Source organism: Tamandua tetradactyla, chromosome 2, assembly GCF_023851605.1.
Source record: "Tamandua tetradactyla isolate mTamTet1 chromosome 2, mTamTet1.pri, whole genome shotgun sequence".
In the NCBI taxonomy this organism is placed as follows: domain Eukaryota; kingdom Metazoa; phylum Chordata; class Mammalia; order Pilosa; family Myrmecophagidae; genus Tamandua; species Tamandua tetradactyla.
In genome coordinates, this window is record NC_135328.1 from 140,979,146 (window position 1) to 140,997,639 (window position 18,494).

Consider the following 18,494-nt stretch of genomic DNA (forward strand, 5'->3'; position numbering starts at 1 on the left):
TACTATACATGACAAAGGCTGAGACAAGAATAAAAGAATCATAGTAATTTCTTCTCCATTGTTAATTTAACTGGTCAGATATTTTGTTAGATAGCCATATGCTGCCATCTAATGACATACAAGAATATTACAACACCAAATTCTACCTTACACCACGTGAACATATGCACTGGAAAATAATACAGCTGATGTAGAACAGTTAATGAAACATCAAGTTCAATGGAAAACTGTGGGATGGTGACCAGAGTTTGAGATCTGCGACTGCTCCCATAACTTAATACAATCTACCAAGCAATGCAACACTTCACTGCCTAGTAGTGCCTAACAATTCTTACCTATTAAAAGAAAAAAAAGAAGAGTTCACAAAAATCATGGGAAATAAAGATAAGCGTCACAGGGAAAATGTAATTTGAAAATTCCAGGTAAAATTTAATATTACATTCTGAATAATTGCCAAAGTGGAACCTTTTAAAAATAGTGCATCAAAAAACAAAAGTTATATTCTCTCCCTATAACCATAGACTCAATCTTAAACTTGGCATGACACTACCAGGAATTAGATGATATATATGTATGCATTGATAGGAAATGCCGTATGTACAGAAATACTGCATAGTACAGAAAGTAAAATACTACAAACTGCCTGAATCCATTAATAGAGGAGAACTAGTTCGATAAATTATGATATATATTTTTAACGGAACACAGAGCAGCCACTGAAAAGAATTATATGTGTTTTCTCTTTTAAAGGAGAAACTAGTATATATCTATCAATAAGCATGAATATTAAAAGAACGTATGTGCAAGGTTATATAAGAAACAGCTAACATTGGTTACCTCTCTAAAAGGATACTGGGTAGATGAAGGATAGGAGTGGAAGAGAGACCTTTTTTCACTACTTTTTTTTTTAGAACAGAATAAATATGCTGATTTATTTATTCTGGGAAAAAATGGACTAAATTACAATAGAAAATTGAAAAATTCAACTGTGTAAAAAAGAAAAATATTTACAGAAGAAGAGAAATCAATATACATGGAGAAAAAGCAAAATCATCATAGTGGTAAAAGCAGAGCTTCAGGCTTATCAAGTGTTTATTTTAAAATAGAACTTTTTTTTCATTTAATTTGCTTATTATCCCTAAGAGGTATAAATTGGTCTCTCCAGGATCACAGTTAGTAAATAACTGAGGTTAGATTTGACTCAGCCCATCTGGCTTCAGCTGCTAAACTCTTAACTAAGATATGTAATGCTTACTATGCTGGATAAATAGCCAGATTCAAAACGATGATGGGCAAAAGATAAATCATTCTGAGAGGGACACATTTTTAGAAAACATATGTAGAAAAATTGTTTTTGTTGGTAATAAATTTCTTAATGAAAATAACAAAAATGTAATTTTATTACAATTAACCTACTAAGATAATCAGATAATGTCACAAGAAGGCCTATTATTTACATGCATAACACTTTTTACACAAAATTGTCAACACTGAAACATTGGCCATGCTTGTACATAAAAGAAGATATAATGATATTGTATACACATATGCAATTATACCTAGTGAAAATTTCTGGAAGGATATCCAAGAAAGAAAGAAGTTTTGTCTTGGAAAGAAGGATTCTTAATTTAAAGAATAAAGAGAAAGATTCTTATTTTTCTTACATTCTTCTGCTTATCTTGAATATTTCTTCATATTATATTATTCTATAATAAAATAGAGTTAATCAAGGGTACAACATTGTTGAAATGATTTTGCTTCATATCTATAAAAATGAAAATTCTAACACTTAGGGAAGCAATATTGCACTTTGAATATATTGTAAAGTTGTTTGTAGAACTGTTATTTACAAGAATTGGAGACAACATAAATGTATCAACGAACAAATGATCAAATAAAAGCTTTTATCAAAATATATGCATTGTCACATCATAAAATTGATAACAAAAAACGGAAGTTACAAAAACATGGGGAGAGTGCTTACTGTAAAACAATGTTAAATGGTATTTTATGATAATTTCCATTATGTAAACTATATATGAACAGAAATATACATGAACAAAGATTTGAAATAGAAAATCATAAAACTATATGTTCCATTTATGGGATTTTTTTCAAACAATGTTTAAGAAGGAATATCTTGGGGAATTAGAGTAAAGAGGGATGTGTATGAATGCAACACAACTTAAATTATAGGAATATTGAAAATTGAATAGCAGTGTGATGTCATAGGCAGAGAATTCTATGTTTAAGAATGGGATAAATCAAAGAGTAATTTAAAGAATAGTTTCATTTCATTATGTAAGCTTCAAAGTGCTACCCAGACATTTGTTTAATCACGGCCATTAATACAGCCAGTCAGTCATATGTTCAGACCTAGAACTGGAAACAGTTTCTTTCTTTGAAGCTTTTTAAGGTGCCAAAAGCCTTTGGAGTGTTGCTCTGCCAGGGCTCCAAAGCCTTAGGCATTCGTCCCATTGGTCACCAAACTGTTTCCAGACAAAGGCCATGGGTTCTTTAGCCTGATGAGCTCAATTTAATTCCTGACACATGCCGGTTTCAAAGAGTTTATTACTACTAGGTGCATAGTAGGGACAGCAGATGAACTATCAGCGCAAAATCTGTCTCCTCACTACCTTTTCATGTACCTTTCAAATCTTTTTGTACCATATGACAAATCAAACTTGAAAAAGATTTTTTTTAAGTTTTGCACCTAAAATAACTAAACCACACAAAACCATAAATTGCACTTAAAATTACTAAACCACACAAAGTCATAAATTATGTCATGCCTGCAACGGATAATTGTAAGTGATTTATAATACAAACACAGATAAATTTAAAACACACACACATACACACCCAAACACACACCTAACCCCCCTAATATTCTAGATAGCAGTTTTGTAAAATCATAAATGGCAGGAGATATACAAATATTTCTCCTAAATAGCACTAAGTAAAAGATATATATGAAACACACACACACATACCCAAACATATGCATGCAAGCATGCAAAGCAGCACAGAAACACGGAAAATAAGCCAACATACCTTTTCCTTTCCATTTAACCTTTGCAACAGATTGGCTAAAATCCACATGTATTCTTCTGTCATCTATAAGTACATTGTCCATTTTAAAGAAGGCTTTCTCACAATCTTCTTCCTGATGATAATTATAAAAACTCAAGCATAAATATTTATGGAAAAGATTTCTGTAGCTAGAAACTACCAAAAATACAAAAAATCTGTTGCTACTAAAACTAATTATTTGGATGCTTATTATGTGCCTGTCACATGCTGTTAAATGCTTTGCATCTATTAACTCAATTACCTCTGAAAAAACCCTATGAGCTACTAAATATTATCTCCATCTTCCTGATGAGTAAAAAAGAGGTTTAGATAGGTATAAAAGCTGATAAACCTCACACACAGCAAAGGTCACAGGCAGCATCTGAACTGAGGCACTGCAATTGTAGTGAATGTACACACACTAACCTACCAATTGATTTATACCAATCAATGATCCTTTTTAAAGAATTCTAAAATCCAGAACGATCCTGAAAACATAGCTGTTGCTACAAGTTTGGTGTCTGTTCAAATTCATTCAGCAGCAAAATCTGACCTAATGGGAAGTTACGGTCTGGATTTATTCCACTTAGTATGAATATTCATTCATTTCACTATAGAAATATTTTTGTGATTATGGAATACTGACCCAAGCCCCACAGTGAGTCTTTCATGTGTACATACATGCATACACATAAAAACTCTAAATTCTGAAAGAGCTATTCCTGAGGGTTTTGGATAACAGATTGTAGACCTGTAATACCAAGATATGCGCTATGTGAGTACCTCTCCTGCCAGGAACTTTTCACAAAGCCTCTATCTCTATTTCTGACCTCTAAAGACCATTAATGATACATTTCAACCTGGCACTTATCAATTTCCTTCTATATTCCTAGAAACTTAGTATTCTATTCTGCTTACTACTCAGTACAGCCAATTCAAAGAGAGGCAGAGAAAATAATTTCACCCAAAAAGAAAGTTCTCAGATAATTTTTTTCAAGAGGATAATATCTGCAAACACTCGATTTACTAATACCTGAAAATAGTTAAGAAAACTCTTCAAAACTGACAAGCGGATTAAAAAACTTACATGGAGATGGAGATGACAAGAAAAGTCAAAACAATCTTCAAGAACAACAAAGTTAGAGGCTCTCTACCATATAACAGGACATGATAAAGCTATAGTAATTAACATAATGCGACAGGGGTACAAGCACAGACAGACGCTAGAATGGACAGGCATCCAGAAATAGACTTCATGCGTGTATGAACACTTTTTTTTCTGACAGAGTTGGCACTACAGAGCAGTAAGAATAGGACAACCCTTATAATAAATGATGCTGGGTCATATGGCTGCCCAATACAAGGAGAAACTTAATATAATATGCATAATACATGCATATTATATTATGAATCTGTGAATCTAAACGTGAAAGGTAAAAAACAATAAAGCTCTTAAAAACAACTCAAGAGAAAATCTTCTTGACCTTAGAAGAAAGACTTTTTTAACAGGCCACAAAATGGAAGATATTGATGAAATAAATTAAATTAAAATTAGAAATTTCTATTTATCAAAAGGTGCCACGAAGAGAGTAAAAAGGCAAACCACAGAGCAGACGGTATGCACAATACGTATCACCAAAAAAAGAGCTTCCATCCAGAAAATAAAAATTCCTATAAATTAAAAAGCAACAGAAAACCCAATTTAAATAAAACAGGTAAGTGTCAAATAAGGACTTCATTAAAAAAAGACATCCAAGTGGCAATAAGCATAGAAAGGGAGCTCAATCAAGGAAATGCAAAATAAAATCACAATAAATACCATTACACCATTTTATAAATACCATTTTATACATCCACCTGGATGGATAAAATTAAAACCACTGACCAGACCAAGAGTCAGTAAGGAGGTAGAACAGCAGGGCCTCTCTCCAACATATGCTAGTAGAAGGGAAATTAGTATAAGCACTTTGGAAAGGGGATTCAGATTATCTATAATGCTATGCCTATCCTCTGACCCAGCAATGCACTGCTAGAACTGTGCACACATGTACAGGAAAAGACATGTACAAAAATGCTTTATAGGAGTACCAGTCATAACAGTCAAAAAGGAAAGGATACATAAACAGTAGAATGGAAATATAAAAAAAGGTTTACATACACACAATGAAATACTATATGTCAACGAAAATTAACAAAAGCAATAATGCAGCTAACATCACTTTAAAACCAAAACCGGGTAAAGATTCTATAAGAAAGGAAAACTACAGGCCAATCTCCTTAATGAATATAGATGCAAAAATTCTCAACAAAATACTAGCAAATCAAATCCAACAACAGGTTAAAAGAATTACACACCACAACAAAGTGAGGTTTATACCAGGAATGCAAAGATGGTTCAACACAAGAAAATCAATTAACGTAACATAGTACATTAACATAACAAAAGGGGGAAAAAATCACATGATCATTTCGATTTTTGCTGAAAAAGCATTTGACAAAATCCAACATCCTTTTCTGATAAAAACACTACAAAAGGCAGGAATCAAAGGTAACCGCCTCAATATGATAAAGGGCATATATGACAAACCCATAGCCAGCATTGTACTCAATGGAGAGAGAATGAAAGCAATCTCCCTAAGACTGGGAATGAGACAAGGATGCCCACTGTCACCACCATTATTCAACATTGTACCAGAAGTTCTAGCTAGAGCAATCAGGCAAGAAAAAGAAATAAAAGGCATCCAAATCAGAAAGGAAGAAGTAAAACATTCACTGTTTGCAGATGACATGATATTATACTTGGAAAATCCTGAGAAATCTACAACAAAGTTACTGGAGCTAATAAATTCAGCAAGGTGGCAGGATATAAAATTAATGTGCAAAAAATCAATAATGTTTCTATACACAAGCAATGACCTAAACTGAGGAGTCAATCAAGGACAAAATTCCATTAAAATATCAACTAAAAGATTCAAGTATCTAGTAATGAACTTAACTAGGGACGTAAAGGACTTGTACACACAAAACTACATAATGTTGCTAAAGGAAATTAAAGAAGATCTAAATAGATAGAAAGACGTTCCCTGCTCATGGATAGGAAGGTTAAATGTAATTAAGATGCCTATTCTACCCAAACTGATCTACAAATTCACCGCAGTACCCATTAAAATTCCAACAACCTACTTTGAAGACTTGCAAAAACTAGTTAACAAACTTATCTGGAAGGGAAAGAGACCCCAAATAGCTAAAAGCACCCTAACAAAGAAGAATGAAGTGGGAGGACCAACAATTACTGATTTTAAAATTTATTATAAAGTCACAGTGACCAAAACAGCATTGTCTTAATTTGTTGCTTTTTGGTATATATGTTATTTTTCACAACTAAAAAAAAACTAAAAAAATATAAGATCATGGTACTGGCACAAAGATAGAAATATTGATCAACGGAATTGAATCAAGAGTGCAGAAAGAGACCACCAAATCGTTGGTCAACTGATTTTGAAAGGCCCCTAAATCCATTATAGTAGGACAAACTAGTCTTTTCAATAAATGGGCATGGGAGAACTGGATATCAATAGTCAAAAGAATGAAATCAGGAAAATATTTAGAAACACAGGTCATTACTATACCAATTTTTTTAAGAACTTTCTACTTGGTATTTTGAGAACATTCACAGTTTTGAAAGCTGATCAAACAGTATCTAAGTTAGTGTTAAATACTTAGAATTTAAGAACTTTACCATTTGAATTTTAGGTTTTTTTCCCTGTTGCCTTAATTTTAAATTGGTTTATGAAGGTAACTGTACAAACACAGGCTTTGCAATTATTATATGGACACTTTATTTAAATATGCCTAAGATTAAACTAACTAAAATATCCAGTTTTGGTGGTTCTAAGTGTATTGTTTGCTTTCTTAAATAAAAATAAACAAATAAAGACCAAAAAAAAAAAAAAAAGAACCATAAAGCTCCTGGATGAAAATGTAAGGGAAACATCTCCAAGACCTAGGAATAGCTTCCTAAGCTTTATACTCAAGCCACAAGTAACAAAAGAAAACACAGATAAATGGGAACTCAAAATCAAATGCTTTTGTGCCTCAAAAGACTTTGTCAAAAAGGTGAAGGAACAGCCAACTCAATGGAAGAAAATAATTGGAAATCTTACATCAGATAAAAGTTTGATATCCTGTATACATAAAGCAATAATACAACTCAACAGCAAAACAACAAACAACCCAATTATAAAATGGGCTAAAGATATGAATAGAATTTTTCTGAAGAGCAAATATAGATTGCTCAAAAGCACATAAAGAGATGTTCATTTTCATTACCTATACAGGAAATGCAGGTCAAGATTACAATAAGATACCACCTCACACCTATAAGAATGGCTACTATTAAGTAAACAGGAAACTACAAATGTTGGAAAAGATGTGGAGAAATTGGGACACTTATACAGTGTTGGTGGGAATGTATAATGGTACAGCTGCTATGGAAGACACTTTGGTAGCTCCTTAGGAAACTAAATATCAAGTTGGCCTTTGACCTGGCAATACCACTACTCAGTATATACCCAGAAGCACTGAAAGCAGTGACACAAACAGACATCTGCATACCAATGTTCATAGCAGCATTATTCACAATTGCCAAAAGATGAAACAACCTAGACACTCATCAACAGACAAGTGCATTAACAAAATGCGGTACACACATACAATGGAATATTATGCAGCAGTAAGATGAAATGATGTTCTGAAGCACATGACAAAATGGATGAGCCTTGAGGACACAATTCTGAGTGAAATATGTCAGACAAAAAAGGATAGATACTGTATGATTACACTTTTATGACTACGGTAAAGGTAAAATCAGATGCTTATAATACAGAATATAGAGGAACTAGAGATACACAGAAGCTAAAGATGAGTGAACTAATGAGGTTGAACTTAAATGTAAGGGAATAGACAGAAGTGAAGGCAGTTCAGTAGTGGATCTATAAGTAATATTACCATATTGAAGGTGAACATGATTAAAAGGGGTTATATAGACCCATATGTCCTACTGATTAACACTACAAATATAAATAAATTCTTGCATGAACTATTGCAAAGGTAAGACTCTTGAACAAAGAGTGTGTAAGTTCAGGGTATACAGGGAAAACTACTATTGCATGCTATGGGCTATGTTTACCAGGAAAACATGAACAGTACCACAGCAACACCACATCTGAGAAACAAAAGAGGTCCTCCAGAAGTAACTCTTCGACAAACCTATAAGCAGGTTAAGCTTCTCTACCTACATATGTAAGCTTCACAAGAGTAAGTCTCAAGATCAAGGGCTTAGCCTATTAAGACTTTGCCAATACATTTTGATTATCTGCTTAACGTATCCAAGCATTACATTAAGCTTGTAAGCTCCTATGGCAGTCACATTTAATCTAGAGTTCTAATAGTTATTTCTGAATTTTGAGGGGTTGTTTTATATATGTATAACCTGGTATTCAGAGATAAGACTGAAGCCAATTGGGTTGGATTAAGGTAATTCAGAATACAGGGGTAAGGAAGACATTGCCTGTATTAAAGAACTTCACCTTCTCTTTGAGACCAAAAGAAGTTTCATTTACGTCCAGAACCTAGGTTTTCATAGCATATAATTTAACTCAACTTGTCTGGATAGATTACATATAAACAATCCAAACACAGGGAGGCCAGAATTAAAAATGAGAGCTTTCAATCCTGCAGGAATTACTTCTGGAGGACCTCTTTGGTTGCTCAGACGTGGCCTCACTCTCTCTAAGCCCACTCTGCAAGTGAAATCACTGCCCTCTGCTCTACATGGGGCATGACATCCAGGGGTGAAAGTCTCCCTGGCAGCATGGGAGATGACTCCCAGGGATGAGTCCAGCCTTGGAACCATGGGATCAACAATTCCATCCTGACTAAAAGGAGGAAAAGAAGTGTAACCAATAAATAATCAGTGGCTGGGACAGTTCAAATAAAGTTGAGAGGCTGCTCTCTGGAAGTCACAGTTATTCAAGCTTCTGTGAGACATTGCTACCCATCATAACTTGCCAAATCCCAACTGAAACATTCCAGCCTATCCTAAAGAACACCTAGGGCAATAGAGAGGACTCTACAAAGGCTCCACACACTAGGGTAACTTTCCAGAAACCTACAACCTCCAGAAGGGTCCCTGGACTAGATAAATCCTGAAACCGAGAGGGCCAAGCCTCTCCAAGAGATAAGACAGTTCCATCTTTCTTCCCTTTATTATGGACAACCCCATCCAAAATGAAAAAGTTAGAATGACAACAGATCAAATACCCCTCAAGAATGGGACAGAAAGATCAAAGGTGATGGTGGAGATATACAGAAAATGTAGGGTTTAACAAACGAATATCACCATCAAATCATTAAAATGATATTTCTTTTAGTTTCCAGTATCTTAGAGCAGCTAGAAGTAAAAACCTAAAATTGTAGAATTGTAACCCATACCAAACTCTGAAATCTGTCATACCACTAAATGTTGTGCTGTGCTTTGAAATTCATTGCTTTTGTATATATGTTAGTTTTCACAAAAAAGAAGAAAACGTCAATTGTGATGATGAAAAAATATTTATTCCTTCTAGCATTCTATATTCTGGAGCACCTAGAAGGAAAAATCTGACAGGACTGTAAGGTAGCCCACGATAAACTCTGGAATCTGTCCTGTAACTACTTGTTGAAGAGTGCTTCGAAATTTATTTTTTTTTCTTTGCTTTGTATATATATTACACAATTAAAAAAAAAAGTATTAGCAAAGTCATTTGAGGGATGGGAGAAAAATTATAGAACTATAATTATAAACTTTACCACGAGGGAAACCCCAGATATTGTGCCAAACATAAGAGATACTCAAATTAATAGGCTAAGCCCTTTTTCTTGAGGATTGTTCTTTTCTTTTTTTGCATGGGTAGGCACTGGGAATCGAACCCAGGTCTCCAGCATGGCAGGTGAGAACTCTGTCACTGAGCCACCATGGCCCACCCTTGAGGCTTGTTCTCTGAAGCTTATGTATGCAATGGACAAGCTTAGCTTACCTATAGGTAGGCTGAAGAGTCACCTCCAGAGGATCTCTATTGTTGCTCAGATGTGGCCTTTCTCTCTCTAAGTCCAACTCTGTAAGTGAAACCATTGCCCTTCTCTACTACATAAGACATGACATCCAGGGATGAATGTCTCCCTGGTGGCATGGTAGATGACCCACAGGGATGAGCCTGGCCCTGGCAATGTGGAATTAACAATGCCTTCCTGACCAAAAGGGGGAAAGCATGTAACAGATAAGGTATTAGTGACTGAGAGAGTTCAAATAGAGTTGAGAGGCTACACTGGAGGTCACTGTTTTGAATGCTTCAGTTAGACACTGCTACCTATCATAACTTGTCAAACTCCAACCAAAACCATTCCAGTCAATCCTAAAGAATACCTAGGGAGAAAATCAAGATGGCGGCTTAGCAATGTGCACATCTTAGTTCGTCCTCCAGAACAACTACTAAATAACCAGAAACAGTAGAGAACAACTCCTGGGGTCACGTCAGTGACTGGACACACAGCATACCCCAGTCTGGACCAGCTGCGAACCCATCCAGAACCATGAATTCCAGAAGCCGTGGCGGCCGGTGCCCCTCCCCCACAGGCTGCTTCCCAGAGGGGAAAGGAAAGAGACGTTACCAGCAGCAGGGGCTGAGCCCAACCAAATGCCAACATTGGAATTAATTAACAAATTCTGACTACTAAAAGTAGGCCCCCAGCTCTGGTGAACCTGGTCAAAGCAGAGGTTGCTCATTTTTGCCCTGGTGCCAAGGGGGCAGGGTTGACGGAAAAAGAAAAAAGGAAAAAAAAAAAAGGAAACAGAGGTTTTTGTGGCTCTGTTTCTACAAAGGCTTCACTGCCTTTGGATTCAGCAGCAGGGCTTCTCAGGCTGCAACTGCCCCAGGCATGGCACAAACAAGCTCGTTTGAGGGCTTGTCTGGAGCCTGTGCCTTCCCCAGGCGAGAGGTGAAGCCCAACTCGGGTGGAATCCCTCCCTCAAGGAATTGGCTTGTTAATTCAAAGCAGTTAAAACCAGCCTACAACCTCTCTTCTGTCTCCACCACATCCCGAGGAGGAAGAGTCAGCCAAAGTTGAAGGTACTGCATCATCTTAGCTGGTGGGACCTGCAGGCACACAAGCGCCACATACCGGGCAGGATAAGAAAAACAGAGCCCAGAGACTTCACAGGGAAGTCTTTCAACGTTCTGGGACTCACCCTCAGGGAAAATTGACGCAGGTGACTCTTTCCTCCTGAGAAGAGGCCAGTTTGCTCTGGGAAAATCCGGCTGGGGTCTATAATACCTAAGTAGACCCTCCTAAGGGTGGGGGGAAAAGGCACCATACAAACAGGGCAAGAAACAAGAAATGAAAAATTCTCCTTCGTTAAATAAACCTAAGCTAGAAGTCCAGAAAAAGCTGAAGTGAATGTCAAACAGATAGACAACAAATTCATTCCGCAAGAAAACCCTAGGTAAAAGAAGTGAAAGAAATCTCCAAAATAAACTAATTAAGGTAATTAAATGCCTAGACGCCAGCAAAAAATAACAAATCACACTAGGAAAACTGAAGATATGGCCCAGTCAAAGGAACAAACCAACAATTCAAATGAGATACAGGAGCTGAAACAATTAATTCAGAATATACGAACAGACATGGAAAACTTCATCAAAACCTAAATCACACTACCTAACTGTAATACAATTATGCTAAAACACTGAATGAAGCTGCATGTAAGAATGATAGAGGGAGGGCTGGGGGCATAAATGAAATCAGAAAGAAAGATAGATGTTAAAGATTGAGATGGTATAATCTAGGAATGCCTAGAGTGTATAATAATAGTGACTAAAAGTACAAATTTTAAAAATGCTTTCGCATGAGGAAGAACAAAGGAATGTCATTATTGCAGGGTGCTGAAAACAGATGGTAATTAATATCTTAAAATGTCACCTTATGTGTGAGACTAAAGCAAAAAATGTTTATTTGGTACAAAATTTATATTTTGACTAGTGCATTTCCTAATATAACTTACGTAGACAGTTTGACTGAACACCATAAGTACTTGGAATCTCAGGTAGGACATGAGATTTTGTTGGTTTGTCCACAGTGATGCCCTGATGAATCCCAGAGTGATTCGATCAATGAGTAGAAAAGTATTTACAAAGTCCCCTTCGGGGAATGGTGAGAACAGAGAGAAATTCAGCTTCCCCAAGTTGAATTGTTGATATTCTCACAAGCAGTGTGGACCACCAAAGCTATAGGCTGAGCGCCCAGTCTTGGGGTTTGTTCACATGAACCCTAACCCCACAAAGGATAGGTCAAGCCTACTTAAAATTAGGCCTAAGAGTCACCCCCAAGAGAACCTCTCTTGTTGCTCAGATGTGGCCTCTCTCTCCAGCCAACAAAACAAGCAAACTCACCACCCTAGAATGAGCTGAGACTTAGCAGCAAGGGATTGAGAAAACCTTCTCGAACAGAAGGGAGAAGAGTAAATGAGACAGTGTCAATGGCTGAGCGATTCCAAACAGAGTCGAGAGGTTATCCTGGAGGTTATTCTTACACATTAAGTGGATATCACCTTGTTATTCAGATGTAATGGAGAGGCTGGAGGGAACTGCCTGAAAATGTAGAGCCTTGTTCCAGTAGTCATGTTTCTTGAGGATGATTGTATGATATAGCTTTCGCAGTGTGACTGTGTGATTGTGAAAACCTTGTGTCTGATGCTCCTTTTATCTACCTTGTCAACAAATGAGTAGAACATATGGAATAAAAATAAATAATAGGGGGAAAAAACGCTAAAATGAATTTAGTTTGAAATGCTAGTGATCAATGAAAGTGAGGGGGAAGGGGTATGGTAGGTATAATCTTTTTTTTTCTTTTCTATTTCCGTTTTATTTCTATTGTCTTTTTATTTCTTTTTCTGACTTGATGCAAACGTTCTAAGAAATGATGAATATGCAACTAAGTGATGATATTGTGAATTACTGATTATGTATGTTGGTGTTTTATTTGGTCTGCTAAATTTTTTTTAATTAATAAATAAATTAAAAAAAAAACGAGGGAGTAATTAAAACATTTTCAGACAAAAATATCAAGGCTGAGCCCCCACTCTCGGGGTTTGTTCACATGAAACCTAAACCCACAAAGGATAGGTCAAGCCTACTTAAAACTAGGCCTAAGAGTCACCCCCAAGAGAACCTCTTTTGTTGCTCAGATGTGGCCTCTCTCTCCAGCCAACAAAACAAGCAAACTCACCACCCTCCCCATGTCTACCTACATGGGACATGACTCCCAAGGGTGTGGACGTTCCTGGCAACATGAGTCAGAGATCCTAGAATGAGCTGAGACTCAGCATCAAGGGATTGAGAGAATTTGTGACCAAGAGACCAGTTCTGCAAGAAATACTAAAGGGAGCACTAGAGACAGATATGAAAAGACAGAAGAGAGAGGTGTGGATAACAGTGTAGAAAGGAAGACCATGAGTAAAGGTAAAAAAGAAGGAAAGTTAGATATGACATACAAAATCCAAAAGGCAAAATGGTAGAAGAAAGTACTACCCTTGCAGTAATAACACTAAATGTTAATGGATTAAACTTCCCAGTCAAAAGACATAGACTGGCAGAATGGATTAAAAAACAGGACCCATCTATACGCTGTCTCTACTCAAGGAACATGAGGACAAGGACACAAACGGACATTTGCACACCAATGTTTATAGCAGCATTATTTACAATTACCAAGAGATGGAAACAGCCAAAATGTCCATCAACAGACGGGTGGCTAAACAAACTGTGGCATATACATACGACGGAATACTATGCAGCTGTAAGACAGAATAAAGTTATGAAGTATGTAACAACATGGACGGACCTTAAGGACATTATGCTGAGTAAGATTAGCCAAAAACAAAAGGACAAATACTGTATGGTCTCACTGATATGAACTGACATTAGTGAATAAAACTTGGAATATTTTGTTGGTAACAGAGACCATCAGGAGACAGAAATAGGGTAAGATATTGGGTAACTGCAGCTGAAGGGATATAGATTGTGCAACAGGACTGAATATAAAAACTCAGAAATGGGCACCACAATACTACCTAACTGTAATATAATTATGTTAAAACACTGAATGAAGCTGCATGTGAGAATGACAGAGGGAGGAGGGCTGGGAGCATAAATGAAATCAGAAAGAAAGATAGACGATAAAGACTGAGATGGTATAATACAGGAATGCCTAGAGTATATAATGATAGCGACTAAAAGTACAAATTTTAAAAATGTTTTTGCATGAGGAAGAACAAAGGAATGTCATTACTGTGGTGCTGAAAACAGATGGTAATTAATATTTTAAAATTTCAACTTATGTGAGACTAAAGCAAAAAATGTGTATTTGGTACAAAGTTTATATTTTGACTAGTGTATTTCCTAATATAACTTAGGTAGATAGCTTGGTTGAACAACATAAGTACATGGAACCTTGGGTAGGACATGAGATTTTGTTGGTTTGTCCACAGTGATGCCCCAATGAATCCCAGAGTGATTTGATCAGTGAGTGGAAAAGTATTTGCAAAGAATGGTGAGAACGGGGAAAAATTCAACCTTCCTAAGTTGAATTCTTGATATTCTCACAAGCAGTATGGACAACCAAAGCTATAGGCTGAGCCCCAGTCTTGGGGTTTGTTCATATGAAACTTAACCCACAAAGGAAAGGTCAAGCCTATTTAAAATTAGGCCTAAGAGTCACCCCCAAGAGAACGTCTTTTGTTGCTCAGATGTGGCCTCTCTCTCCAGCCAACAAAACAAGCAAACTCACCACCCTCCCCATGTCTACGTGGGACGTGACTCCCAAGGGTGTGGACCTTCCTGGCAACGTGGGACAGAGATCCTAGAATGAGCTGAGACTCAGCATCAAGGGATTGCGTAAAACCCTAGAGTGAGCTGAGACCCAGCATCAAGGGATTGAGAAAACCTTCTCGACCAAAATGGGGAAGAGTGAAACGAGACAAAGTGTCAATGGCTGAGCGATTCCAGAGTCGAGAGGTTATCTTGGAGGTTATTCATATGCATCAAGTAGATATCACTTTGTTATCCAAGATGTAATGGAGAGGCTGGAGGGAACTACCTGAAAATGCAGAGCTGTGTTCCAGTAGCCATGTTTCTTGATGATGATTGTATAATGATACAACTTTCACACTGTGACTGTGTGATTGTGAAAACCTTGTGTCTGACGCTCGTTTTCTCTACCTTATCAACAGATGAGTAAAACAAATGGAATAAAAATAAATAATAGAGGGAACAAATGTTAAAATAAATTTAGTCTGAAATGCTAGTGATCAATGAATGGGAGGGGTAGGGGGTATGGTATGTATAATTTTTTTCTGTTATCTTTTTATTTCTTTTTCTGAATTGATGCAAATGTTGTAAGAAATGATCATGAAGATGAATATGCAACCATGTAATGATATTGTGAATTACTGCTTATATATGTAGAATAGAATGATAAGTTAAGAATGTTTGTGCTTGTTTGTTATATATATATTTTAAATTTAAAAATTAATTACCCCCCCCCCAAAAAAAAGAAGTAACAGGAGAAATGATGGGAAGGGGGCATTAGGAGAGTCTCTGGGATGTTAGTAATTTTTTTGCTAATGTTTTATTTCTTGTGATAACTCACCAAGCTATTTAGTTATAATTTGTACATTTTCTGTGTGCCTTTCAGTATTTAGTATGAAGACATTTTGGGATCAGATTAGCCAATGCACAGAGAACTTGCCTTATGCAAAACATATACTTGGTGATGAAGATGCACAGAATTACGAAGCAGAATACTTTAATCAGATTTTCAAGAGAAGAGAAAAAAAGCTGCAAAAGATCCACCTCAACATCTGAAATGTTCAAACATGACAAAAAGAATTCAGTTATCCTCATTGTCCTGTGCTTTAAAGATGAACTGAACTATAAATTCCCAAAAAACAGTATGGCTGCAAAAGACTGAGAAACACAGGCAGTCATTAGCCTATCTGATATAAATGAAATGAAATTATATATGTGAGCAAATAAATAATATATCCTATAGTGTCAAAGATGGAATGACATTGTCAAATCTATAAAAAGTTTTCATAGCAAACCAAAGGAAGAGATCTCCTTTCTGCTGGCACCAATTTATCCTGAATATATAATTTCTGGTATGTCTGACAGCATCAAAGTATACTCTCTTACTGTCTGTTGTCTTTCTCAACCTTGCATTATTAGTCTTGTGTCCTTAGGACTTACTGTAATGCCTAAAATATAGTAGATGTTCAATAAACGATTCGGAATAAACTATAATTCAGAATAAGCTACTACTAGTGAACACCCATCAGTCCAAATCTGCACATAGAAATAGCATAATGGCTAAAAGAATGGCAACAAAGTTAGACACAGCTACGTACAAATCCCAGCTGTGACATTCACTTGCTGCATGATTTGGAACAAGTTACATTCCCACCATGTGTCTCAGTCTACTTATTTGGAAAAGGAGGACAGTATCCATCTGTTACACTTACTTTGTATGAAAACTGTGCTAGGCACTTTGTATACATTACTACTGATTCTTACAGCAAGCATGCAATTCCATTTTAAAGAAGACTAAAGTGGAATTCAAATTAAACGCAGGTAAAGAATGCATATGCCTGGTTTAGAGTAAGTATTTGAGCAACATAATAATTATTACATTTCAAGAAGTGACCATCTAATCCAAGAGTCGAGTTTTATTTACTAGGAAGGAAAGGCTTAGAAAAAAGGGTTAAATAAACTGCCAAATATCATTTACTACCTTTTCAATGTTGGAGCTTGAACTAATATCTTGATCTTAACACAAGTTTTTTACTCCAATCTATCTCTGCCAAGATGACACAGAAAATCATTAATGGAATGTGAAGGACTTTTCCTAATACTTGAAAAGTTCTAAAGACACATTCCTGCAAACTGTCTGAACCTAAAATAAAAGCGCATTTAATTAACATCAACAGTTGATGAATTTATCCCCCTTTTAATAAAAATAAAGTTATTTTTCTTGGGTCCCTAAAGAATGACAAATTACTTTCTGACATTTACAACTGGAAGAAATTCTATACTTTTTTCACATTTTAATACTATATAACAATAAAATAAATATCAAACAATACATCTATGTTATGACATACCTTTTCGAATTCAATAAAAGCATAACAGAGAGATTCTCCTGTCTTCCAGTCCCGGATAACTTCACAACTGAAAGGAAGTTTAAAAAAGTGACTTAAAAAAAAAGAAAGCACTCACTCTCTCCAAAAGCAAAGAACAAAATCAGCCAGTTTCTAAAAGGCAAAGTTAACTTATGGAACTATATTCCCCTAAATTTTTTCAATAACAATTATTTTTTAAAAAATATTTCACCACTCCAGCGATTAAAATTCCAGGATTCTGGTCTAAATGTCCTAATTAGGTATGCAGTTCTAAATTTCATGAACATTAATAGGAAGAATAAAATTAAAATATTTTATTTTTCTTTTGCAAAAGTAAATTAGTGCTAAAAATTTTTTTAAATCATAATGCATTTTTAGTCCAAATATAGACAAATTATGGAATATCTGATATAACTGTAGATTAACATATGCACAGCCATACATTATTTAGTTATTTAGTAAGTTTATGCTTTGGGAATTTTTGATTTTAATATAAACCAAGCTCAAATTTAACCCTACAGTATACCTATTATGCAGAATGCATATCCCTTAACGACCAAGTGAGACCGCTGGCAGCTGCAAATCAAAGCACTCGACCTATCCTCTTCCCCATGTATCAAAAGTCCCATTTTAAAAACAGGAAATGAAATTCTAAACACAAAATCATACTTTTTAACCCATTACAAAATAGTCTCCTTTCTCATATATATATACATACTAGGTTCAAAGCCTTTTTTTTGTTTTTTGGAAAGCAAAACCTTTCTACATTTGTATGATTTTGTACCCTACCTCCTACTACCGCTCGCCCTGCCAAGGTATAAACCATTTCTTTGTTGCCCCATCTCATTATTTATAAAAATTTTTAAAATAAATTCTTACTGTAGTGACACATACTACTCTGAATTTCCCATTTTAACCATATTTGCAATATTATGCTATCATTACCAATATCCATTACCCAAACATTTTCATTACCTCAAATAGAAATTCTTACCCATCAACCAATAATTCTTCATTTCCCTTATCTCAGCTTCATAGACTTTACATGAATAAAACAGGGAAAATTAGCCAAAAGTAAAATTTTGGAAAATTTCTAGTCAAAATAATTTTAACACTGAGTACTGATTATTCTAGGGAGAAGTCAAGTGAGATA

General features: G+C 35.7%; 1 protein-coding gene across 1 annotated transcript in view; it reads right to left on the reverse strand.

The window, feature by feature from the left end:
• PPIL4 (peptidylprolyl isomerase like 4) overlaps positions 1-18,494 on the reverse strand; it is a 69,129-nt gene that overhangs the window by 16,685 nt on the left and 33,950 nt on the right. The window contains exons 9-10 of the mRNA XM_077149220.1: positions 17,324-17,390; positions 3,055-3,166 (exon numbers count right to left, since the gene is read on the reverse strand). Coding sequence (XP_077005335.1) covers positions 3,055-3,166; positions 17,324-17,390 — 179 coding nt within the window. The remainder of the gene's footprint in view (positions 1-3,054; positions 3,167-17,323; positions 17,391-18,494) is intronic.